At 37.5% G+C, this 27,796-nt stretch overlaps 1 protein-coding gene across 1 annotated transcript in view; it reads right to left on the bottom strand.

Moving 5' to 3' along the window:
- Window positions 1-27,796, bottom strand: part of myo10 (myosin X) — a 141,055-nt gene that overhangs the window by 77,030 nt on the left and 36,229 nt on the right. The window contains exons 2-3 of the mRNA XM_028472537.1: window positions 17,137-17,235; window positions 8,271-8,429 (exon numbers count right to left, since the gene is read on the bottom strand). Coding sequence (XP_028328338.1) covers window positions 8,271-8,429; window positions 17,137-17,235 — 258 coding nt within the window. The remainder of the gene's footprint in view (window positions 1-8,270; window positions 8,430-17,136; window positions 17,236-27,796) is intronic.

A 27,796-nucleotide genomic window follows, 5' to 3' on the forward strand; every position in this document is an offset into this window, starting at 1 on the left:
TCACAACCTGGAGGGAAAAAGGAAAAAAAAAACTAGCAGGAGATGCTGAGTGTTGCTCAGGGTAAAGAAAAAGAGCCTTTGGCTATAGTTGAGGTGGCCTTCACGTGATGAATTACAAGCATATGGTTTCAATTAAACACCCCCCCCCCACTCCTGTTGGTCCGTCCTGGTAACCGTTTCCCCAGCAGCACCCTGGTTGCGATCTAATTGGTTGTAGTGCTCATCAGAAGCCCTCCCCAAACCACAGGCTGATGTGATCCAACCAAGGCCTATTTCTTCTTGTGTGGTGTCAGATATTCGGAGCCATACCACAGAGATGACGAGAGTACGGAGATATCCACGCTTAAGTATTTAACCTGGGGAATTTATGAGGGAAGATTCAAAGCCAAAACAACATCTTTCAAATCAACAACCACTCTTAATTTGGCTTAATATTGTAAACAAGACGTTCCACCAACGATAAAGTTGGGTTTTTCAACCGTTTTATTCTTACAATGCACAAGTAAACGTGTCTGCAAAGCCTCCAAACTCTTTAATAAACAACCGTTATTTTCCAAACTGAGGTATGTTGACCTTTGTGAAGATACTGTACATTATTTCTTTAACCTGTCAAATTTCAGTGTACGGTGTATGACAAACATTGTATGAAATTGAAAAGTGTGTATTTACAGGCTGGTGGGGGAAAGTAACACACCAGCACAGAAAACAGATGAGATAAATGTACAGGAGAGAAAGATGAAGCTCAGATTGAGAAATAACACACAGGAGGGATGAGAGGAAAAGGTGATTAGAAGGAAAGTTGACTAACTGATGGCAGGAAATGTAGCAAAGAAACAGTGACTCTTTTCAAGTGTTAAATCAGCATCGATGCTGTCTGAAGCCTCAATGTTTCTGATTGAAAACCAAGTTGCTCCAGCAGGTATCGTCTATGGCTGCAGAATTCATATCAGCATTTAAAATAATGACCATCTGAAGATTAATTTATTTTTTTGGTATAATTATGTGTATAATTTCCTGCTATCTTTGTACATTTTTGGCTGTTTAGTGAGTTATGTTATCTTTTGAGTGTTCTTGTTGGCATTTGTACATTTTTTTGCAGTCACTTTGCGTAATTTTGTGGTCATATTGTCTATTTTTCTGGCATTCTGTGTATTTTTGTTGTCATTTTGTAATTATGTGAGTTTTTTGGAGTCATGTGTATTTTTTCTATTGTTTTTCTGCATTTTTCCACTATTTTGGCTGTTTTGTTTTCATTTTGTGTATCCTTTTGTCACTTTGTGTGTTAGGAGTCACTACTTTGGATGGCCTCACACAATTAGGGCAAATGCCATCAGTTTCCTAAGTATGATCTAGATTGAGAATATTATCGGTATTTTTGAAATGTTTCAGTTTGAAAGAATTTTTTAACAGAGGAAGAAAAGGTGAACAAGCTAGCATCTAAAATATGCTGGATGGGGGCTGGGACTTAGACAGGGGGTTATTCAAATAGATGCCCACATGTTATACTTTTAATGGCCCAATTGGTCCCCTTTCATCAAATAATTAAAAAAAAAAAAAACAGGAAGTGACATCGGATCAGATTCAGATTTATCAAACTAGGAATTTACTTTGGTTGGGTTTTTAGCTAAAGTGTGAACTTCCATTGGTTGGAAAAGGTTTTTCGTCACATGTGAGAGTAATTACGACTACCAGCTAAATGACAGTGTAAGACTAAGAAATATAAATATATAGTGCACATATGCACACAAATGGGTTTACATTTCTCTTGAAATGAAAAAAAAAAGTGTGGCTTTGGTTTGGCTCAGAAAAACAGGTACAGGTATTAACTGTGGAAAGATCATTAAACCTAAAAGTAATAGTTTAAATCAGTGGTTCTCAAACCTTTCATCGTCCCGTCTCGCATTAATTGACATTAACATAAACCTAGCATTAACATTAGCATTTGCTAGCATTCATTTTAGCATAGCATTAGCTTGCATTCATTTTAGCATAGCATTAGCATTTGCTTGCATTAAATAAACCTAGCATTAATTAACATAAGCATAAACCTAGCATTGACATTAGCATTTGCTAGCATTCATTTTAGCATAGCATTAACATTCACTTGCATTAATTTTAGCGTAGCATTAACATTAGCATTAGCTAGCATTAGCATCAATAAAGGATGAGCATTAACTTAATATTAACATTAGCTAGCATTAATTAACATTAACATTAACCTAGCATTAACATTAGCATTTGCTAGCATTCATTTTAGCATAGCATTAGCATTGGCTTGCATTATTTTTGAGTAGCATTAACATTAGCTAGCATTAGCATCAATATAACATTAGCATTAACCTAACATTAACATTAGCATAAACCTAGCATTAATTAACATTAGCATAAACCTAGCATTAACATTATCATTTGCTAACATTCATTTTAGCCTAACATTATCATTAGCATTAACATTAACATAGTATTAATCTAGCATAAACATCAACATAGCATTAGCTTAACATTAGCATTAGGCCAATATTAGCATTAGCCTAACATTAGTACTAGTACCCCCTATGACAATTTGCGTACCCCTGGGGGTACCCATACCCCACTTTGGGAACCTAGGGTTAAAATTAATCCAATATAATCATTACAGCAGAATTATGAGGATAAAAAGAGTTGTTTTTGTGTCAGGTCTCAGGATGACAATTTGGAAACAATTCCAGAGCCTTGGTCTCCAGGTTAACCATTAACCTGCTGGTATTGATAGTATCTGAACACCAGCAGAGGATGAAAGGAGCTGTGTAATCAGTGGTACGTAAAGTCTAATCTTGTATTGGGTCGTGAGACCTTCAATAAACAAGGATTTTCTGGACACTCCAGTGCTCTACTTTGATCGTCACTGTAAGGTGAGGGGAGCTGGTGAGGGTCAGGCAACAGTTGCCTGGTGCAGTCCGTCACCAGTCCTGCTGCAGACACTGGGACCAGTTAAAATAAACACATAACCAAGTCACGTGACCAGTTCTGCTCTCAGCTGACACCGAACGACCCGGCATCTGCTGTTGGAGCTGCTCTTCAACATTTTTAAAACAACGTATTCCTTTCAAGGACGTTGTATACTGTAACACTGTCTGATCAGCAGAAAAGCAGCTTTACTTTGATATTTTTGCTGCTTTATCATCTCAGAGTGATATTATGAAGTGTGTTTGTGATCAAACTACCCACTGAAAAAGAGCCGCAGATCTAAAACACAGAAAGGATGTTTACTCGCTCACTCATTTGTGCACGGCGATGCCAAATCAACCCCATGACAACTTTAGCAGGATCTAAGGGGAAAACAACAATCGACTGTTTGTTGGGGATCAAATGTAAGCTGAGGACATGTTGAACACTTTACACACTTTATCAAAACACTGAGAGCAATACACCAATCATAAAACATTCATAAACCAGTCAAAACAAAAAAAGGGGATTTAGGGATGAAAACATCCTAAAGGATGAGATGAATGGATAAAACTAATTACTTAACAAACTAAAGTAAAAAGTGGTGTCATGGAGCAGTTACCCCTAAGAATACTTAAATATAATCATTTTCAAAGGGTCATTTGATGTGGTTTCTAACTTCATTTTTTACCCCTGCGAAGGAGGTTGTTTTTGCCGCCATTTATTAAGTTATTTGTTTGTTTGTCTGTGAACAGTGTAACTTAAAAACAATGGTTGGATTTTGATGAAATTATCACAAAAAACATCTGAAATGGGATAAGAAAGAACTGATCCGTTTAAAAAAAAAAGCAATGAATCCCCATGTTCAGCTCTTTCAGGTGGTTCTACAGCACCTCCTGCTGGTGACTTTGATCAATGATCCAGATAACTGCCAATAATATCTGGCTACAAGGAGATTTGGCACTTGGTGGAGGTTTGTGCTGTCTGAGTGCTGTTGTTTTGTTGTTTAATCCAAACTTAAATGCAATGTCCCACCTTAACTTTAAGCCTATGTGTATTAACTCACCAATCAATCCATTATTACATTTATGTCAAACTTATTTAGTCCGGCCTGCAGGAAGATTTTGTTCAAAGTAGAAATTACAGCAAAAACAGGAATTTTTTAATATACATATATATATATATATATATATATATATATATATATATATATATATATATTGTATTCACAATAAGATCGAATCGCAATTATTTAAAGAAACTTGAAAATTATCGCAAATTACTGCACAGAATTCTGGCAAATTACATTGCAAATTTCAAAAAAGAAATTTTCACCAATTGCTTAACTTTTAGGATTTTGTTTGAATTTGTGCTTTTTTCTTTCACAAAAACATGGATTCTTCTGGTCCGGCCCACTTGAGGTCAAACTTGGTCATATGTGGCCCTTGAACTAAAATGAGTTTGACTCCCCTGCGTTATTACATATGACATGGACATCAGATGAAAAACTAGCCTCTTTTGGCTAAATCTGGCTCATTTACAGCATGTTTGTTTATTAATGTGCATTGTGCCTTTTAAATGATCAATAAATTCTAAATTCAAATATAAATTTGAGCCGTGCTGCCTTCATTTTCCTTAACCAAAAGTGTTTCCTTTGAGGTCACAGTCCATACATACAAATGGTCTATTTTTTGGTGCAAAATCAAAATCTCCAAATCTATGAATGTGATTTAAAGGTCTAAAGATAATTAAGAGTTAACATGTATTCACTGTAAAATCCAGTGGTAATTTGTCTTTAATTTGTTTGTTATGAAGGATTTTACTATCGTTACAGTGTCTGTCATGCACATAAAAGTACAATATGGAAATGAGAATGGGAGGGAGGGGCCACATGAGACAACAACGGTGCATAATAGAAGAACGAGGGAATGTGTAGGTTGACGAATGTGTGTCACACGGAGAGAGAATGACGGGGGGGGGGGGTGACCAGGGGGGGTTAATGGGGTTTAGGCCAAGTCAGAAATTCCTGAATAAAAATAAAACCATAGTGTGAATGTGGGTGATGTGTGTGTAGTGCAGTGCACGCTTCCACTGGAATCTGCAAAGGAGACGAGTGAGGCCACCATTCGACAGCGCAGCTGGTTACAATCACAGCACACACGCACATGCACGCGCACACATGCACGCGCATGCACACATACAAGGTCTGGTAGCCTCTGGGCTGAATTCCCTGCTAAGATATGTAATGTTTACAGAAAACCAAATATCTCAGGAAAGATTATCTTTCCTGCCAGAAACATACAAGGCTTTAAGGTAAAAAAATAAAACGTGTTTGAGATTTATAAGAAAAAACCTTTCTGAACTCAGACGTTTTGATGCGCTCTTTCAGGCCTGCTTAGCGTTTACCATTAGCCTTCAGCTAGCATTCATCTTTTCTCATAAATTCTCTAAATAGTGAGACTATTTTCATTCTATTAAAGGTTTGCCGGTAAGAGATCAAACTTATAATTTTGACAAGTTAGCAGGGGTGCCTTGAGGAATTCCAGGGGCCCTGACAGGTTCGGGGCCTTTGCTCTATACATCATTCTGTCACTTCATCTCTTCTGGCTTATTATCACGTCAGAGCGGTTTCTACAAAAGGATAAAAGAAAGAAAAAAAAAGATAGGATCCATAAACCTTCACGGGTCACTCTGTTAGTTTAAACTGTATTGATTTATAAGCTCCTGTCTTGTATCCTGGAGTTCAGTGACTTCTTAGAACGCAGAGAAAACTCTGACGGTCTTTGCTTCCTCTTCCTGTTTGTAGCAGGAATGTCAACGTCAAAGTTCACAAGCGACGATGAACATGTGTATGTTTGTGTCCTGAATTTGACTTGTTTTCCCAAACCTTTCAAATTTTTATACACATATCTGATATCAAATATAGTTTCATTTTACTCTTAGTTACTACACAATAACTTTTTATGAGATAAAATCCCAGTTCAGGCCAGTGGTTCCCAAACTCTTTTGGATCACGACCCCATTTTTATACAAATACAGAGTAGCCACGATTAGCGCTAGCATAGATATTTTTATACCAAATTTTTTGTCCTTATCTCGCATTAACATTAGCAATAGCTAGCATTAGCATTAGCTATCATTAACATGAGCTAACATTAGCATTAGCTAGCATTAACAAACGTTAACATTAGCTAGCATTAACATTAACAAGCTTTAGCATTATCCAGCATTAGCATTAACAATAGCTAGCATTAGCAGAAATTAGCATTAACATTAGCTAGCAGTAAAAACAACTTCTATTCATTCACTCCACATCCCACAATGCAACGCATGAAACTTTTCTGAAAATGACAATGACAGTGTTTCCAGCGGAGACCAAAACAAAACTTTGAAGCATCAATGTCATTGATCTAGTAAAAATGTATCATTTTTGATGATTTCTCATTTAAATCTGATGTATCCAGGTTACTCACTTCTATTTTTTAAATCAACTTACACTGCACTAGTAGTGTAGATATCATTTTAACTATACATATATGGATAAGGACATAAGGTAGTACATTAGTACATTATTCTCCTTCAGTACGGCGCTGATGTCCAAGCCTGTTTTTGCCCAATGCAACACAGAGTTGAGTTCTCTTATTAAAAATACAAAATAAAATGAACATTTTAGCTACAATTCATCTTAAGATTCTGCTCAATCACTCCTTAATGAAAATGCACGATTGCATATCTAAATGTGATTATTAACAGTAACTACAGGTTTTTTACACATACAAAGCACTGCCTTTGTGAGCTGCTTGTTTTGCTGGGTCACACTAAGTAGATCATCAGAAAGCATTGGTAGAATGTTATTTTTCCTAAATACCGCTTTGTGTTTTAGCCAGACAGGAGAGTTTGTTCTCAAAGAGCTGCTTTGTTTATAATTACCTCCCCGTGTAAAGCAGGACATTACAGGATTAACCAACTTACATTTATGTGCATGAACATAACTATATGAATTTACATGTATATATCATTCTTTATACTGTAATTATGAAGTGCTACCACACGTGAAGTCCTGAATGTGTTCTCTGGAGTTTTTTGTAGAATATAAAATATACTTTGGCATAGAATAGTGGTGGGACGATAAAAAAGTAAGTTTATGGTGTAGATCGTGTGGATTTTTTTCAGAGGATGTCATGACGACGATGACCAGATACTAGTTGTGTGATCTAGTTTCAGACTGGCAGTGACTGTTTTTGAAAAGCTCATCAAGAGTTCAATGTCAAATAAGTTTTAATTTGATAATAATTATAATAATAATAATAATAATAATAATAATAATAATAATAATAAATATATAGTAATCAATAAATATAATAATTCAAAAATAATAATCCCTGCGACCCTGAAAAAAAAGAACAAGCAAGTCAGAAAATGGATGGATGGATAATAATAATAATAATAATAATAATAATAATAATAATAATAATAATAATAATAATAAAAAAATTTTTTTTTACCCATTTCAAATAAATATTGGATCGTGTTGATCGAACGACAACAACAGCTTGAATCTTATTGTTTTGTAAACTCCAAGTATCAAATAAACAGGAGTTTTTTTAAGCTTTCTACAAATATTCATAGATTGTTATTATTATAGTATTTAGAGGTGTACAGTGTACCCTAAATATTTTAAATCCGCTGCACAGACACGTTGGATTGTTTAAAAAATGTGAAGAACCATAATATATTTATGCAACAGCAGCACATTTTCTTTTCAATGACGAGTTTAAATATTTATTGATGCCAATAGGAGGCAGTTATGTACAGTACATACGGGTTGGTCAAAAATGCCTGTCAACATTTGACATGAGTGAGCAGCAACATGTTCTGTGTGGTGTTAAACCAGAGATGGTTCTGACATCAGAGAAATCCCTGCATTCCATCAACGTCTGACAGAGACTCTCACACTCACACAGAGAGAAAAGTTTTTGTTCCTTTTCAGAATTGGCCAAGAACAGCTTTTCCATTGTTGCGTCTTAACAGCGACTCAGAGCGTACAGTAGATGAGCTGTCTGACTTCTGTCCATCTACTTCACTTTCACTGCAATTGTCTAGACAGATCTTAAAGTTATTACATAACATCCACAGCAGTGTTTTTAAAAAACACACAAACAGCTGTCAACAAAAAGCCCAGATTAAGAGTTTTTTATTGCCTTACGTTCCTGTTTTTTGCCCTATATCATAATCCCAACACATCTGTGATGTAAAATAAGGGCCAGATATTGACGTCTGTAAAGGTGTGTTCTTCACACTGGGGCAGGTTGGGACTGGTTCTGTGGAGCCGGTGGGAAACTTACATAAATGTTCTTCTGCTGGTAGCGTAAGAAGAGGTTGTGCATGATGGCGCCATCGTGAAGGTCCTCCAGGGTTGCCATGTCCTCCACCCCTCGGACGCTGCCATGGTGCATGGGCTGGACCTTCTGTCGGGTAAGTGCATTCTGCTTGTAGGTGTACACCTAGAAGAAATTCCAACACAAACATTAAATAATCAAAAATAACTACGTATTTCTAGGTGGTTTTTGCAAGATATTTAGTCATTCATTGATTTATTATGTTTTATTAATACCATAAAAAGAAAATTAACTCGTTACAGCAGCAAAAACATCAGAAAAAAGAGAAAAAATATACAATATACCCTATGCAGAAAGGAAAAACATTGATTATGCAAGTCAGTTTCAGTTAAGTAGATAAATAAATTATGTGCAAAAACATGTTTTTACAGCAGGAGGTATGGAGACAAAAAAAAAGACACTGAAGGAATAATCCAAATAATATTTAACAAGAGAAATGAACAAACAACACTGCACATGATAACAGTAGGTTGTGAGCAACTGTCCCAGTTAATAAATTGAAAAATAAATAAGTGGTTAGTGGAGGCCTTGCATAAAATATTAGAATAAAATGACTGTGTATACGGTGTAAGTGTAAGTGGTTACATGGTCCGACTTATCTTGTTTGCTTTGAATATTTGGGCACATGGAGATTTTAATTTTTCAGATATCCTTTAAAACAGTTGAGTACAATAGTTTGAGATGAAAATAATCATAATAGCATACGGTTTTAAGAATATGTCCTTTTTTGAAAGTTTTCTTATAAATTGGCTATTTTCAAAATAGGGGCGAGTTTATTGAGCGTGAAATCAAATATACTGTTTCAGGAACATAGAAAAGAGTTGACTTGAATGAAATAATGGAACAACAACCTGAAAAGTCTAATGTAATCCTTAAAATAACCTTCCAAAGGATTCTAATTTTCCATTTTTAAATTATATTCATTTCCGCATTAGTTTTTACCCTTTTCAGTTTCATCGTCTTTTCATGTTTAAATTACTTCAATAGCTATTAAATTTCCCAAAATCGTACCAAACATGCCATATGATTAATATGTTAACAGGTAAATCTGGTATTAACTACTTTCATACATTCTATATTTAATTTTTTCTATATGGCGTACATAAACTGAGAGGGTTACACTGAAATCATGCAAGATTGTGTTGCACATTTGACATGTCTATTTGCTACACTCAGGCATCCGTTTAATGAAAAAAACAAACAATGGAAATGATTGATATGGTCCCAAAACATGTAAGTTAGGCTTTAGTCTTTGGCTACTTGCCAACTGGTAAATGCACCTCAAGTTTTGCACAAAATGATTACGTAGCGCAAGATTTTTACCAAGATTATGAGCAAAATTCAAGCTATGTCTAAACTTGCTAGACATTCAGTCCTGAGTTTTACGCAGAAAAATAGTGTGTAAATGAGTGATTTTGTCCCAAGATATTTCGGTATTACTGTGTCTCATTGGGATCAGATTTTAAATAAATAAATAAATAGTAAATACATAATTCAGATTGCCTTTTCTGTTTCAAAATTTGAATTTCCATGATGATGGAAAACCAGAGGCCCTACCTTTCCTCATATTGTTCTTTCTTTAGCAGTCAAATTCATTTCATGAACATTAAACATGTTTACCTCATTACAATTCCCAATTCCTACAAATTGTAGAACAATTATTGTCTCTAGATAGACACTTCTGAAGAGAATCCCTTTCATTTCTAAACAAAGAGCCAATTCTTCTTCAAACCTGCTTCACAGTCACCTCTGTGCCAAACATCTAAACCACACAACAAATTCCAGTAGTTACACAGAAAAGCTGGCGTGGCTAATTCAGTCCAGACCTCAAATTATCATGGCTCTGCAGGAGTTCTACAGCCTGCAGGATCACCAAGGGGGGGCTCCTTAAAATAATGATCCATCACCGAGGGGTGGTCTTCAGGAAGACCGCAGCAGATCAAGTTTCCCCTGCAGACACAAAGCCAACTTCTGGAATGTTCCACTTTTGGAGGGATTTTCAGTGAACCTGTAGTGATACTGAGGAGATGAGCTGTCCTCAAACTGTCTGCAATGAAGGAGACCCGGCACCAATTGACTTTTGGAAAATGTCCCAAGAAGAATAAATTAACCTCAACTGATGCTGTCTCAGCTTTTTCCACGATTGGCGACACTCTAAAGCAGGCAGAGGCAATTGGCGGCCCGGGGGTCACATGTGGTCTAATTTTTAGTGGCCCCCAAAACAAATCCCCAAAAATTGTATTTCAAGAAGTTGGAAGGAATATAATGCCCAACATAATACACAGAACAACTCCCAAAACGCACAAACCAACAGCAAAATGCACAAAGTACACAAAAATACCCAAAATGACTCATAAAACACAGAATGACAACAAAGACGGACACAACAACCGCTTAAACAAATAAAACCACTATGAAAACACAACAAATTAATAACTCCAAAGACACAAAAACAAAATTACACAAAATGAGAGGAAAACACAGTAAACAACAACAAAAATACAGAAAGTGACCCCAAAAATACACAAATCGACAACAAAATTGCAGAAAAAGACAGAAGAACACAAAATTACACCAAGAACACAAAAAATAACAAAAACACACACAATGACTCCAAAACACACAAAATGACTACAAACTGACAAAACAACAAAACCACAAACAAAGACAATTCCCCGCCCCCTTGTATTAATGCTCAGATCAGTCATTATTCTAAATGCTGACATAAATGTTGATAATGTGGCCCTCACATCCGATACAATCACATTTTTGTGGCCCCCTGCTGTGATAGATTTTGCCCATCCCTGCTCTAAAGACTTGTTCTGTCACCCACACAAACACATGACCAATAAAACCAGCTGTACATACATGAAATACTGTGGGCAAGAGTAAAAATAAAGTCAGATGTTGTTCTGTACATCATTCAACACAAAAAAAAACGCTGAATCGGAGAAACTCAGGGCAACTACTAGCAATGAAAGCCAACCTCTGTCTGTAGAGTCATCCACTTGTGATCCCAAGTCTTCACACATGCACACATTAACACCCGAAACGCCCTCGAGCATCCTGTTGGGATTCTTTTCTCACATTCTTCCACAGCAATGACTTGCAGTAGATGTTGAATGTTTTCACTCTAACAAATGGCAATTCTATCCCCGTGACAAGTACAACATCAAGCAAGAAAATAAATAAAAACAACAAAGAAACCCAACTGTGTCTTATTTGTGTTCTTTATAGTATGTTTCTATTGACAGGAAAGCTGAGACCCCATTTAACTAGGTATTTGAGTTGAAATATATCATGGTTTTGTACTAACCTCTAAGATCTGAACAAGCCTTTGGTAGAATTTCCAGCGGGAAAAATACTTATGTTTTTTGCGTAGCTGGGCTGCGTAGTACGCAGTACGCTAAATGGGCAGGGTGTGTTACCAGGGCTCCTCCCACCGGACCCTACTGAGCAGACTCTGGCTCCAAATGATGTCAAATTTGCAAGATGGCAGCGCCCCTAAGGGCCGTATTTTGACTTCAAGAAGATTGAGTGGGAGCAGCAACAGTGCACGCTCACTGGTGTACTGTACACTAATATTAAACTAGAAAAATGTACAGTATATATTTTTGTGCACTTGCACAAGACCATGTTACTTGTTTATTTTCCTTTTTTCTAAACCAAATGAATCAGAACTGAAAGGGCAAACAAACAAAAAAAAGCAGATGGCCACCTCGCCTCTTCTTACATCAAGCCATGTTTCAGTAGGACTCAACTTGTTCACACACTCTGACCTAATTAGTTTCTAATTGGTTGGATTGTCATTGTGACGAGGATGAGGGTCCGTGCTTCGAAAACAAAGTGGTGGGGCCCGAGCTGTAATCCCAGCAACAGATGCTAACTGGAGTAAATCTCTTAGAGACAAAGCCATTAGACAGCATCACTGCGGCGATGGGTACCGCAGCGCTGTCCCTTTGGATCAACGGGTTCTGTTTCAGGATTAGTCAGGATAAACTTACTGATCAGGAAAGTGAATTCAACTAAACAAACTGTAGGCTGAATCAAACAGTGTACTTACAGATTCACAAATACATCCAGAGCAACAAAGAACTGACAAACACAAAGGCACTGAGTATTCATTAATAAGGCAGAAGGTAATATTTAGCTAAACGTTAAGCACATGGTGAGCACAGCTGAGGAAGAACACAGGAAACGAATGAACACAGGTACATACAAAGAAACAAGACATAAACCAGCACACTAACTACAAACAAAAATAACACTCAAGCATTAACACATTAACAATGAAATTATTACTCAAGAAAAAATAGTCAAAACAAGGTTCGAACAAAACCTGACGGAAAATGTCAGGACCCCCCAAAACCCCCACAAGTTATAACAAAAGCGTGTTGTCAAGTTGTCAAACTATAATTGATGATTCTGTTATTACTTACAAGCTTGAACATCAATGATAAACCTATAATGTATAAACGCCGATTTTCTGTGATCGCGGAAAACAGATGAAAAAAACAGAAATCACTTCCTGAAACAAAAATGGCAATTTTGTTTTTATTATTTTTAATATATTTTTATTATTTTTTAAGAACAAAATCAAGCAAAAATTACAATGTGACACTGAATATACACACATGCATGTTTAGGGAAAATAACACGTATTTACACAGAAATTGTCTTTGTAAATGGTTGGTCAGAGAGACTCAACAAATATGGAGTAATTTGATGCAATATTATGGATAGAGTTCACCTTCTGAAATGAACGTAGTAAACTAAACCCTTATTAGCATGTTTTGGAACAATATCACACAATATTTTTTGCCGTAAAACAAGTGGTCTGATGTCAAGCTTTAGCATGTTTACCAAATGGCTAGACGTCAAATAGTGTGGAAAATCTTGCTTTATCTCATGCTTTTTTCAGCTCATATAAATGTGTGTGTGTATGTGTATAATAATGACAATATTCGACTCTATTAACCATATTCTTCATGATTTCTGGAAGTTTATGGGTATACTCTGAAACAGATTATGGAAATTTTAAAACAAAAATCTGAGCCTCGTATGATTGTCTTCGTAACAGAAGTTAACTATCCAAGAGTAAAAATGTGTGCGTGTGTGTGAGTTAATAATGTTTAATCGGCCTTTTACATCTAATGAACTGAAATTATTAAAATTTGATTGGATTCTATTTTTAGGTTCATTGTTTTTTACAAACCTTTAAAATACATGTATTATTTGCTCATGTGTCATTTATTAAAATCCCATGGCTTAAAGTCTGAAAATCTGGAGGTTGGAAGTAAAAAAGTTACATTATTTGAACTCACTACTCATTACTTTAGTCCTTTAACTGTAAATATTGCAAAAATAACTGTCCAATATTTTAATATTTGTTTTTTATTATGCAAGTGAAAGACCAAAGAAAATTCCCTGTAAGTGCCAATATACCTGGCAATAAAAACATTTCTGATTCTGATTGCAGTTACTTTTTGATGGTTACGTTTGTTGATTTCAGGCCAAAAGAACAGTGATTTCTACAATTACTCTTAACAATCCCTTTGACTTTCCAACTAGTGATCAGTTTGTCAAAGCAAGACGACTGAAACGGTTCATTATGTGTAGCTCGGAGGGGAAACCGATCTCACCCACCCCCTCTCTCTCCCAGTCCAGGCTGAACAGGTAACCTTCGTCTCCCCCCTCCACCATCATCATCATCAAAAGCAGCAGCTGCTCTTTGAATTACCATTCATCTTCGACTGCATTGTTCTGCCATCAGGGAAGGAGCAGAAGAGTCTCTGTTGTCAGTCAAAACTACTGAAACATGAGCAAGACAAGAGGAACCTTCCCCTACGGACACACACAGGAATACCTAGACATGCTAACATTTACTGACGCTACGTTAAAAACACTAACATCCCACAGAGTGATCGACACTTGCTTTGCACACAAAGAGTATCATCTACTCTGACGCCCAACAGGTGATCTACCTCTCCTATTACACACAGCAGACGGCCAGCAGACACTCAAAGACAATGAGAATGAAACACAAAAACGCAATGTGACGTGTAACTAGAAACACACACTTATTTGCTAAATAGGTTCCATCACCTTTCGGTGAGCCTAACACTAACAAGCAGTACATCAGCATGAGCGTGTGGATCCTCGAAGGACCGCTGAGGAAGTGACTTCACTCAATTTACCACGAGTATGTCATAAAGTAGAGCTCCGGATACAGCGTGACAGGCTTGTGCGGCCTTTTTTCTCTTCTGAGCAAATTTCAAAGTGAAAATGGTAAACCTGGTGCACAGAAGAGGGATTCCAATGAAATGACAAGACACAATGACACCAAAGTAAAGGTCAAGACAGGAAAACACAAGATGAATTTTAAAAGAAACAAGTGCAAACTACTGCCAAGCGCCAAAAATCCTCTGTCAGATATTGGCAGAATCTACCCGACATAAAGGATGGCATACACTGTGCGATTTTTGGCCCATTTTGAGCCGATTTTCGACTTGTGCGTCTGTTTTTGGGATCGGTCCGAATCTTGGCTAAATTTTGTGTCGTGCATCATGTAGTATTCATGGGGTCACGAGAAGCGAAGACCTCACGACCAGCTCCCGATCAGCAATCGTGAGGTCGTAAGAAAATCAAACGTGTGAAATCCTGGTCGCTCCTTGTGAGGGTATCTCACAGTTGGAGTTCTTCTTCTAATTTGTTCGTTGCATTTCCAGAAACAAGACCCCGAAATGTCGCGTATGGACGTACAGTGTGAGCAGTCAGATCGTGTCAGGGTGTCGGTCAGTACAGTGTGAGAACATAAATGGTGAGCTGTGTAGATTCGGGCTGTGCAATTGAGTCGCATACTTTGAGCTGGAGCTGAGTAAGATTGAAAAAGTGTCTGCCCTCCTTAACTGAATGAAATTTCAGAAAGATTCATCAATTATAAACCACGCAAGATATAGATTTTGAAATTTCCTCAATAAAAAGAGATAGGGTTTTCTATTTTTGAAACTGATCTACAATCAGTATATTGACCTGGATCCCCTAAAAAGTTGTACAGAATCTGTCATGGCGTAAGATCTATCTTTGGTTAAACTTATGTTGTAATCCTGCAAAAAGACAAACAAACACAAGTGAAAACATTACCTCCTTGGCAGATGTATACAACATATTTTCAAAACTAAAAGCTTAGCTCTCTCACCCCATACCTGCATACTAGGAAACGCTAGCATCAATTTCCCAATAGAAATACAGCTGAAGCTAGTCTTCATGATATTTATGCATACGCTAAATGGAGGACTATTATCAAAAACCTTCAATGCCAAACTGTCACTGACTGGGTAACACAAGATGATAGGTTGAGTGATGTCAACAGACAAATCAAATTCTTAGCACCAAAAGAGTATTTTAGTACATTTACAGCATAAATTGGAATGAAAAAAAGCTTTGTGATGGAGCTAAGTGAGACGGAACAGCCACCGGCGGGCCCCGCCACCCTCCAGTTGAGTTCTGTAAAAGTGTGGGGCGGAGGGTCATTAGCTTCAGTGGCCGACAGATCCAAGAGTCTCTCCAAGTGAATAGGAGCTGAGAGATAAGAATGCCTTAATCTGCTCAAGAAATCTTCTGGACAATACACTGGCTCAACATGACTCTAAATCCCTCAGCGCTCACATTTACTGGCCAGTCTCTGCTCGTAGTGACCCTCTGCTAGCTGCTAGCACGATAGGAAGTCTTTGTTAAAGCTGTCAGCACATGAGGGGAGTGGAGGGTAGGTCTTCATGAAGTTTAGATTAGGTTGCATTTTGAGGTTTAATCACACTGAAATTAAAAGCTGCTTGCGATGAGAACATTGAACATTGAAAATCAATGTAAATGATGCAACGTCAAGCGACTCTCTTCAAGCCACGCGACTCGTGAGATTCCAGTGACTCAATCACACGAACTTAGTTGTTCAAAGTTGAAAATGTTGAACTTTTGAAGTGACTTCAAGCGATGCTGTGTCGCGACATCCAATCAGCAATGAACGTCACTGCCCAGGTCGTCACGTACGTTCAAGCGACTCATCACGGGTGATTTAAGCAAGTATAGTGGCTGAAGTCGCATTTGGTGTGAAGTCTTTTGGTGTTATCTTATTAGGTCTTCAATAACAAACATTTTTGTGTCATTTAGTCAATGACTTTAGAGTCATTTTCTCTCCAGTCTAGGTCGTAAAGTCGTAGGTTTAGAACTACCTGGCCTCAGACTCACTGTGGAGAGCTGAATTGGTTTTATTGAACTCCTTTATCCTTCATCTTATGCAGCCAAGGTGATTGTATCCTCTGTCATCACAATGAGTTACAACAAGGCAGAACACTCTCAATGTCAAAAAATGAAACCATTGAACCTGAAGAACAACTGAGATGGAATAATTCATCCTAGTTCTTGATAATGAATCCCATACAAAGCAAAACCCACTGTGGCTTTACTTCCATTTGTCCTTCAACTCCCTCTCTAGCTGCTGTTTTGACAACACATGGATCAAAGAAGTAACACAGAACCATATGGAGTTAGGAGGGATTTACTGCATCTCGAGCTGATCCCAAATTATGAGCAGATCTCTTTAAGCCTTTTGGTCTCTTGTCAGCATCAGAAGAAGATATCGCAGGGTAAGTGTTTTCCCAGAAGAGCTGCAGAGAATAAAGTCTGACTGCTGTTTTGCATCTGAAATACTGTAGTAGTTTTATATTGAACTTGAACACAAAATGAAGTTCTTAAGTAGTTTGTCTGGTATGAAGTGTGTTTGTTACGAAGGCAGCAGACATAACACGGCTCTCACCTGGCCATAGTCTGTGACAAAGACGACAACACCTCCAGAGCAAGAGGACACGGTGCTGGGCAGGGACTGCTCCTCCTCACGTAGCCAAACCCGGTCACCCTTAAAGAAAGAAGAAAATATTTTTAAACAAGGGCACTCAGAGATCGCAAACCTCTGACATGCGCAAAATATCGTCTTCGCCAGATATTGGCAGTAATCTGGATGATGGAACCAATATCATTCACACTTTAGAGACTTGGAAGAAATTGTGATCCCTGTTATTAACCATACAGTAGATCCAAATGTACGGGCACTCACATGTTTCCGAAAAAATTGCAATAGTATGCACAATCCAGAGCCCATGTGGATGAAACTCAGTGGTGGTAATTTAGGAACCAATCGACATAAATGAGTCACATTTCATAAAGATTGGTCAATTACGGCATAAACCGAGATAGATATTTTTTTCTTTGCATTTTTCGATGTTTTGAAACTGATCCTGATCCCCTCAAAAATGTAATGTAATATTCAGTGGCACAATGTCTGTCTTTGGTTTAAATTTTGTCCAAATCTGTGACATAATCCTGCAAACAGACAAACAAATAGATACAAGTCAGTGAAAATATAAATAAAATTCTGATAAAATGCCTTTGATGAAGGATCGAAACACGAATTACTGTTTTTAAAAAATTACAGTGATAAATTGTACATCTTTATAATGATTTCAAGCTTGTTTTGGAGTGACACATTGTCAAATGAGTACTGCATGTGGTCTCAAAATAACCTCATTTAAGGCATTTACTTCATTGAATAGCAATGTTATTTATTTGAAATTCATTGTATGAAAAAAAAAAAGTCAGACATACTGATCCAAAATATGAAAAAAAGTTCTTAAAAATATATATTTTGGATAGTGATGGTATCATTGTTCACAACTTGTATTTTTATCTTGACATTTGCACTGAAGGTGATTTAGTGCTGTAATGGCTCTGACCTTTACTGACCAAAAAGAGAGATTGTGGTCTGAAAGGGCTCTGCTGGGTTGAGTTTCACGTCTCCAACGGCAACCAGGTGCCCATCACCCAGGAGGCCTGAATGTTTATTGATCCTCTGTGTGACTCATGGCCAAGCAAAAACCTTAAAAACACTTTATACCTGCTGAACATATTTGCTATTTACTGTTGTTATGGAACAAAACTAAAACAACATGAATTATACGTAAAAACTTGTTGTTCTCAGTTTGATCAATCCTTTTCTAACATTCCACACTACAAAATAAGTAAGAAAAGTATGTATGATTTGTACTGATATTGTATCGGATCAATATCGGTAACGACCAATACCCAAGGCTGCAATATCTGTATCGTATCGGAAGTGAAAAAGTTGTATCGGGACGTCCCTAAATACATCTGAATTAAGGAAAAAAAAACTCCTCCTGATGACAATACCACATGTGCAGCTGCTTATCATCATGACAGGCTAATGCTAATGGTAAAAACAAGCGCTGTGCTTTTGTGAGTCTCCGCCTCCTCCCCCCTGAAGTAGGCATTTAAGTGACCTTTGACCTACACGTGCTCGCTGAGGCAGAGCCCGCTGTAGGTGCAGTGCAGTGGGGCACCTGGCTGGGGAAACGTTAGCGGATGAACGGACACTGAGTGAAACGCGCTCACACATACAGACAGAATAAAGCCAGTGTTTGCAGAGTCAGCAGAGGATCAGAGGGGAGTCGAGTGCTGTTGTTGTAAACCTGCGCTCTCTGCAAAGCTCACAGCCCGAATCAAAGGCAGTCAAAGGCTTCTTCTTCTACACCTCAAAAAGGACATTCAAACTCTGTCAGCACCAGTTCACATTAATTACATAATGTGCTGTGATTTGAATGTATAATTTCTGTATTGCACCTGTCTATTTTGAGGTGCATTCAAATCAAAATCAAATCAAACTTTATTATCATTTTGCTGAACATACAACACGTACACACACACACATACACATCCCTGAGACAAGATTACAGTTAAAAAGTGAAATAGTCGACCAGAATGCATTTATAAAACAGCAGTTAAAGTGAGTTTGTGAATATTCATTTAAAATACTGAGACTAAAACCAAAATATTCTAAATACTGAAACTAAAAGTACTAAAATTTGATTAAGGCGCATTATAAACCATATTAATTTGATACTCTGCATAAATAAAAAAAAAAAAAAAACAGTGAAAGCCACCAGTTTAAATTCTGTGATCTTCGATAAAAAAAACTCAATCTTTTGGGTGAAGTGCAATAATATATATATATATATTTTTTTTTTTTTTTTTAATCAGATAAAGACAGTGTAGGCCCCATAGATCAATAAATCAAAGATAATTTACTCACAAAAAATTTAGAAGGTTGAAATTGCTGCTAAAAAAAATCTCCACTGTAAACATTGTTGTTGACATTGTCAGAAAAGTTTTGCACATTGCATTGTGGGATGTGGAGTCCCCTCGACGGTTGCATAGCAGAGTTTTTATTTCATTCTTATTATGACTTCTTGTGTTTTTCACAAAAACTTTGCCGAAGTGACTCCCCTACACGTTTCTGGCGTTTACACACATTCGAAAGTTGCTGCAAAACAATGGCAGATGTTTATTTTGGGATCCGAAAAGATCCGAATCTGGCCGAAATTAAATGTCTGGCGCAGTGAGCTGGCATCACAGGGAATACAAGGAATAAACTGCAACAAAAATGGTACAAAGCGAAACACTGTCCTCCTTGTTGGGCAAAGAAACACAAGAAATCATGGTAAGTAAGAATGAAGTAAAAACACTTTCTTGCTTTGTCTACGGCAGTGGTTCTCAAACTTTTTTGGCCCAAGTACCCCTTTTGTCTGACTACAACATTTTTAACTCTGAATTAAATAAAAAAAAAACAACTATAGAGCATAATGATGGAATGACTGAGTGATAACACACATTTTAAAGAATCCCATTTTAAGTAAGTGCAATAAAACAATGTTTAGTGCCTCCAAAATGGATTCATTTCAATAGTTTTTTAGCATTTCTGGTCACCAAGATTGACCCTTTCATGTTCTAATCAAGATAATTTTAATGGTCATTATTATGAATATCATTTTAAACAAAAAAAAAAATCTCTCACTGTAGTGCCATCGCGTACCCCCATTTGAGAAACACTACAGAACTACACAATGCAATGTGCTAAACTTTTCTGACATGACGAGCAAAACCAAATGTTTACCGTGGAGATCTAAACAGACTTTCAAGCGGCAATTTCAACCTTCTCTACTTGTTTGTTTCAATTCACTGATCTGATGAAATTACAAATGAAAAAACCTCTTAAATAACAACATTTCTTTTAATTTGAAAAGACTTGACAGACACTGACATTTGCACTTTGAAGCTTTATGGGAAAGAAAACAACGGAAGATGTTCCCCAACAACCTGCACAAAGAGAACACGTGTGTCGACCCATATGGACATTCCTGCTTTGCCGCCCCACTAAAGGAATCTGATGCTCCCATCAAGTTTGGGAGGTGGGGGGGGGAGCTTCCTCAGTCTTCCCATAGACACACTTTCCAAGGCTCTCTTACCCCCAACGAGCCTCAAGACACACAAACGCATTCACACACTCGTGTTGTTTAAAGGCAACGTGTGCCGCCCACCCTTTCTCTCCTATAGGGGAGAATGAGGCACCTAACACTGGTACACCATCGTATTATGCTCTGGCGTTCTTCTCCTAATGATCTCCCTCCCCTCCCCCACCCCTTCCATCTCCACACGCTGACCCACAGAGCTACTAGCCTATTTCCAAACTATGGCTGGGTGCCAAAAGACTGTGCTGCACCTCCTTTACCTCATTCATCACCACTGATTGCCTGATTGCTCAACATCAAACGCATGGTTTGTACGTTCTGAGGGATTTAAAGGAACTGGGGCCAAGACACTTCTCTCAATTAGTGGATTAAAGCCACACTTAATGTAAACATTTACTGTATGTAGCATAGCACATACCAGACACAAATGCATAGACAGAAAAACGAAGCTCCATAGAGCCTTCACATAGGCCACATTGGCCCGCGGTAGGATTGTACATTTTTCATACATTCTGTTTTTAAAAATTCCAACAAAAATATGAATCATGACATAGATCCATATAAAGTTTAGTTCAACTTCTTGGTCCCTCTAAAATAAAAATAAAATGTTACTCCCCAATATTTACAGGGACTTGTATTAAAAAAATAAATAAATAAATGTTTGATGCAACTTTAAAAAAAGAAGAAAAAAACTGCAATTTCTCCTAAATAGCTCCCCAAAGTTTCATTAATAATAATAATAATAATAATAATAATAATAATAAAAGAAGTCAACAAATTTTACGACTTCTGAGATACGAGATCATGGAGTTACTAATATGTATCTGTGACTTCTGTGACATTTATAAGAATGCAAAAATCAAAACTCCAGTACAAACATTTGGATATTGCTCTTCCACCCCTAATAAAACGGTATTTTTCAGCTACGATTAAACTAAGTCATATGTGGCCCCCCGAAGTAAAATGAGTTTTGACACCCCTGATCTAAAGAATCAAAACTGTTTTCACATTAATATAATATTACCATAAAATAATTGTTTATCCCGAATATGGCTTTAAGATGTCAACTAACATTTCTTTTAATATATCTATGGTATTTTTAATTATTCATCTTGAAAAACGTATTAAAAAATGTTCAAATCTAAAACAACATGAATTGTTTAAACAAAACAATAATGTAAAATGCCTTATAAATCATTCCTGATCAAGAAAAACAGATTTAAATATAAAATAACTGCAATTATGGTTCAATGGAAGAAAAAAGAAGAAGAAAAGAAATGAAAAAATATCATCTAACCTCAACATCAGAACAAGCTATGATTTGATCAGGCCAACATCAACATAGGATAAATCTGTCTGGACTGTGAGATACGGATTAAGGCCCAGCTGTTGCGTCGACAGACTTTTGAGTACTTTATTGCAGGAAAACATGCATTCTTCCCTCTATGAAATATAAAGTGTGTAAATATATCAACAGGGCAGATTGTTAAAAAAATATACCACAAATAAAGCAGGATTAGGTTCAAATTACACAGTTTAGGAACTGAAACTAAAGACTTGACCAACATTTACTTCTTTGTAACTTGATGTTCTGGTTTTGTTTTTAATGTCCACAATATTTTTTTCTGATGGCAGCCATTCGGTTCATAGAAATATTTTGACCAATTACATTTCTTGATAAAAAAACAACAACATGCAAAGCTTAGAACGTATTACTCTGAAAAGTAGACTGTGCATTCTTCCAAGCATCCGTCCCATGGGGGGGTGTTTGCTCATCCCCCATTGTGTGGTGACCTTGTAAAGAATGCAAACTACAAGTGTCAATTATTTTGGTAGAAGCTCCTCTTTGGCCTTTATCTCCATCCAGACATCTTCTCCTGGTCGGAACCAAAACACCAACGCAAGCCTCCCGTCTGGAAAGCCTTAGGAGTATAACTGGTGCACTGACCCGTCTCTTGCATGTATTTTTCCTGCCTAACCTCAACATGTGTGGCTAATGCTCTCTCTGCAGGGTGCGAGGAGAAGGGCGCTGGGAGAACGGGGATCTGTTGTACTGGGAGCGTTCATACGCCATTGGGGTTGGGAATGAGCAGCTGTCTTGTCTGAGAGATTCCACTTCCTCTGCCGCAACAAACTGAGTGTTGTCTTCGACCACAGCCCTCTTTTCTATCACAGCCGTCAATGAGAAGTCCTGTTAGGGTGATTTTTTTTTTTTCTTTCTAGCAAGCCATAAAACTGTGACTCAAACAACGGTGGGAATGTTTTCTCAAAGATCACTCACTGATGGTCATACAAACCACTGGCACTATTTGCTGAAATCATGTATCTGATATCTGAAATTAATAAAAACTGTAACAAAAACAAGGCAGAAGTGAATGTGCACACCGTGTTGCCATTGCTGAACTTTCACCTCGTCTGCATTGCTTGAGCTGCAAAACAGAAACATTCCCAACAGCTGCAAAGCGCCACCAATGTGTGAACCAAATTCATCCTGATTGAACACGGCTGTAACCGCAGGTCCACATTTCTCAGACATACATAGCAATAGAGGTATTGGAGTGTTAGACGTATAGACAAGTCTCAAGTTCCTGAAGTTACCATAATTAAATGCACTCAACGAAATGTCATTATTATAACAGTGATCTGAAAATCTGAAGTGTTGGTGTCCTGAGCTAGTTTTTGGGGCAGGGTCCCATTATGCACTGGGCCCAACACCCCCCCCCATATCTCAGATACATGGAATACGCAACTTCACAGGCTTGGAAAACAACCAACCTGTGGGTCTTGGCAATCGTGCCTGGCAAAGTATTGAGTAGAGCCTGTAAGGTTTTTCTCTCTACCTCCTTTCCAGATCTTTTAATTGAACAGTAGTTTCTTTAAGTTAGTCACAAGTAAAATTTAGCAGCAGGCTTGCTGTTCCTGCAAACAGAACAGCTCACATGCTGGAGAGTATCAGAAGCAAGATCGTGTCCAGAGACTTTGGAGTAAACATTTTATCTTCTTGGGCTGGGCCTACCCTGTACAATAGTTTGGTTGGTGCAAGACATTTGAGACAGTTATCAGTCACACCACAGAATTTTATGTAACAAGATGTGGGTGTGGGTGGGATTATAGTGACATATGCTAAAATGCAATGGGTCTTCAGAGATAAGAGCTAGTAGAATAGAGAAGAAACCTAAATATCATATTTCAAGCCCGACCAATATAAGGGATTCCCAGCTGCTATACGATGTTTGCCCATAGCTGATATACAGTATGTACTAATATGTGAAATAATAACCATGACGTAAACAGGATATATAGCTACTGTACATGAACACAAAGTATTGCAGAACCCAAAATATGATTCATGACAAAGAAGCAGAACACTACTAAATAAAAACAAGTTTACAAAGTAACACTGTCAAAGTCAGGACTGTGAACACAATGACAAATAAGAAAAGGCTAACTTGTGCAAACAAACTTGTGTATTAAATAGAGGTGGAACGATACACTAAGTTTACGATATGATATGTCAGATGATAATAGGCCTGCGATAATGATACAATATTTTTTTGGGGAAAAGATAAAAGACAAAAAACTTGGTGTTGGAAAAAATAACCAAATAACCATGAACTCTGGCATACCAATACACTTACTCTGTCTGTGACCTTTTCAACTCAATGGGAATATTCAAAATAAAAACCAACCATAACAATCTGGTGTTTAATAGATGGTGGGAAGTTCTTTTTTCATCTGACCCCTCCCCTTGCGATAACAAACATACCCTCGACGATACATCTTAAAACGTTTTATTATCGCAATATTTTGTTGCACAATATATTTTCTTACCTTTAGTATCAACCAATATTGATTCATCAGTGATATGCTATAGTATGGAGTTTAGGGGACATTCCAAATACATTAGAGGGAAGTTTTACATCTGCATCTATTGTAGACAATTGAGGTTATTCCCAGTTTGACTTCCTATAGAAGTTTACCAGAACTGGGAATTCTGTACCTCCCAACTGGCCAGGGAGTTTATTTTTCTTCCATTACTGCCTCTAGTCTTTATTCTTGTGTAATTTATTCTTATATTTACAGAGAAGAATCTTAGCTCAAATCAACTTCTTTAATGATGGCAGGTTTAACTCTTACCAAATCATTGTGTCGTGCTGCACACTATACCGTTTTCAAGGCATCTAGCTACCACTTTCCCCACCTGGTTCCCACTCTGCCAGTCAAGTGGAACAGATTATCTGTGTTTGTACAAGCCCCACATGCTCATCATGCTGCCACCACTTAACAACGCTGAACAGAAAAGACGGACGGTGATTCTTCCAGAGCTGCCTGCAAAAGTCTTTCAGGTGGTAAAAAAAAAAATGTCCATCACATCAGAACTGTGGTGTCATGCTCCATTCATCTCCAAACCGTAATGTTTGTGCACATCATTTTTGATCTCAAGCGTGCAGGTGTGCTTTGCTTTCCTTCATTTCATGACCCATGAGCCTTTTAAGTCTCTTGCCAACCTTTCATGTAATCACATCAAAAAGACGCTGCTCAGTCTCCCGTGGCAGGTTCTAACTCAAGAACTTAGTGCGTCTGTCTCCAGCGTCTTCCTTCCCACATTAAAATATGAATTTCTCGCTGAAATTGGCTGTTGGAGTGAATAGTTGTATCAATGTTTTGTTTTTCTATATATAATGTATGTTTGCCACGTGACAGACTGAAGTTCTGTCGAGATCCTGAGTGCAGGATAAGCAGGAAGAACAAAAACAATACAGAAAAAGAAAATCATGATCTTTTGACAAAGTTGGATTAATTGAAGAACCACTTAATACTATTTTATCAATAAAAATGGGAAGACTGTAGTTGTATGAGTTGTTTATTTGTGCATTTAGCGTGTGCTCTTAGATTGTAACCAATCTTTTTTGCCTACGACCCCTAAAATAAAGGTACCAGAAACCTGGGACCCCACTGTACCTGAAGGTGGTTGAACCACATTTACTTATTTATCTGAATAATATCCACTGTTAATTAGGGAGTTTACTGTTTGCTCCATAGTATGTAGTCATTTTAAAGATGTAAATCCTTGTTTTAATCAGAAATCAAATGGGTTAAAAGAAACCAAAAGTGGTGAAAAATGTGACAGAAGTTGGTTAAAAGTTGCAAATTAAAGTGGCCAAAAATAGACAGAAAAAGTGGTAAAATGGGTTCAAAGTGTCAATACTGGCTTAAAAGTGGCAGAAAAAAAGTAGGAACAATTAGTTTAAACTGGGCATGACAAACTGTGAATGTAGTTAAATTGATAAAAATAAGCATGAAATCTGGTAAAAAGAAATGATAAGTGACAATAATGGGTCAACATGTGCAACATTAAGGAGGAAAAGTGATGGAAAGGGTTTATAAATGCTGAAAATGTCTTGAAAGTGGAAAAAATGTGCAGAAAAGACCATGAAATTATATGGCGAAGTATGAAATATGACAAGAAAGTGATGAAAATAGGTCAAAATGTAGCAGTGGTTTGGTGTAGTTGCAGAAAAAAGGTTAAGAAAAGAAGCAAAAATGGGCTCAAATTTTTAAGTCTCAGTTTCTTGAAGGCATTGGGCGACCCCTCCCTGTGTCTCGCGACGGTCCCGACGCCAAGGTTGAGAACCCCTGGTCTAGACTAGACATTCCTCTATCTGCGCTGCGTGTCGCAGTGGGCAGTATCTGGCCGTTTGTTGAGCTCTGCCTGTGTGAGATAAGGGCCCACCTGCTGACAGCACTGAACAATGATTAACCTTAAAGGGGAACTGCTTTTTATGACCGAGGTTAAAGTGAGTAACCGTCCTGTGTCATACGATTACCATGTGTGTACTTTGAAATTTATACGACTTGCGTCCAGCCAATAAGAAGCAAGACTGCAGAATTAGTCAGAGCGCTGAGCTGCTACGTAGTAGACGGACAAAGGTTAAAGGCTAGTGTGTAGTAGTAGTTTTTAGAAGAAACCTATGTTTTTCCAATAATTTCAACATTTTAAATGGTATTTCCTTATTGTCCAAGGTATAATTTACCCCCAATGATATTTTCGATAACCACCAAGGGAAATTGGCCCCCAATGAAGACATTTCCAACCGGCTACTTGGTAATGACAATGAATGACAACACAATAGAAACAATGCACACAGTGTTTTTGTGGGAAACTGCTGCTTAGAGAAAATGTCCAGGTGGAAGTCTTTAAATGCAAAATTGACCTTGACCCTTTTGCCAGCATGTGACAACAGACCAATCAGAACAAAGCCTTTGTATGTAACCAATCGACACATAAAAAATTCCCGATTCGAAACTTTACTCAAAGTGAGAGCAGAGAGGACTGTGGGAACCCATTAGTTGTTGACTTTCTGACTAGTCTGGGAACGCTTCACAATATCGAACAAATACACACACACACACACACACACACACACACACACACAAAACATACAAAGACAAAGTCAAGTCTACAAACATTCAGTTATCTGATCTGTGCATGCAAATATACACTCACACTCAATCGAGGAAAGACAAATTTATTTGTATAGCGCATTACATACACAAAGCAACTCAATGTGCTTTACATGATAAAACATTCAACAACTCAAAATCAATAAGAACATTTAAAATCATCAGTAAAATCAATTCAAATCATCATCAAACACATTACATCAACAACATGACCAAAAATCTCTCTCTCAATCATACGCAGTAGAGAAAAAAAAGTGCCTTTAACTTTGATTTAAAAATGTTCACGTGATGCTGACTTCAGCTCTGCTGCAGTTTGTTCCAATTTTTTGCAGCATAACAACTAAACACAGCATCACCATGTTTACTGTGAGCTCTGGGCTCCACTATCTGACCTGTGTCCATAGATCTGAGAGACCTGCTGGGTTCATACCTGACTAACATCTCACTGATGTATTCTGGACCAACCCCATTCACAGATTTATGCACCAGCAGCAGAACTTTAAAGTCTACGCAACGAGACAGAAACAAACAGCTTTACACAAATAAACTCACAGGTTCACTTGATACAAAACACAAGCTATAGATTAGTATCCCAACGAGACAATGAAAATACACTCAGGTGGACTTTAGCTT

This window comes from Gouania willdenowi, chromosome 17 (genome assembly GCF_900634775.1).
Source record: "Gouania willdenowi chromosome 17, fGouWil2.1, whole genome shotgun sequence".
Lineage (NCBI taxonomy): Eukaryota > Metazoa > Chordata > Actinopteri > Blenniiformes > Gobiesocidae > Gouania > Gouania willdenowi.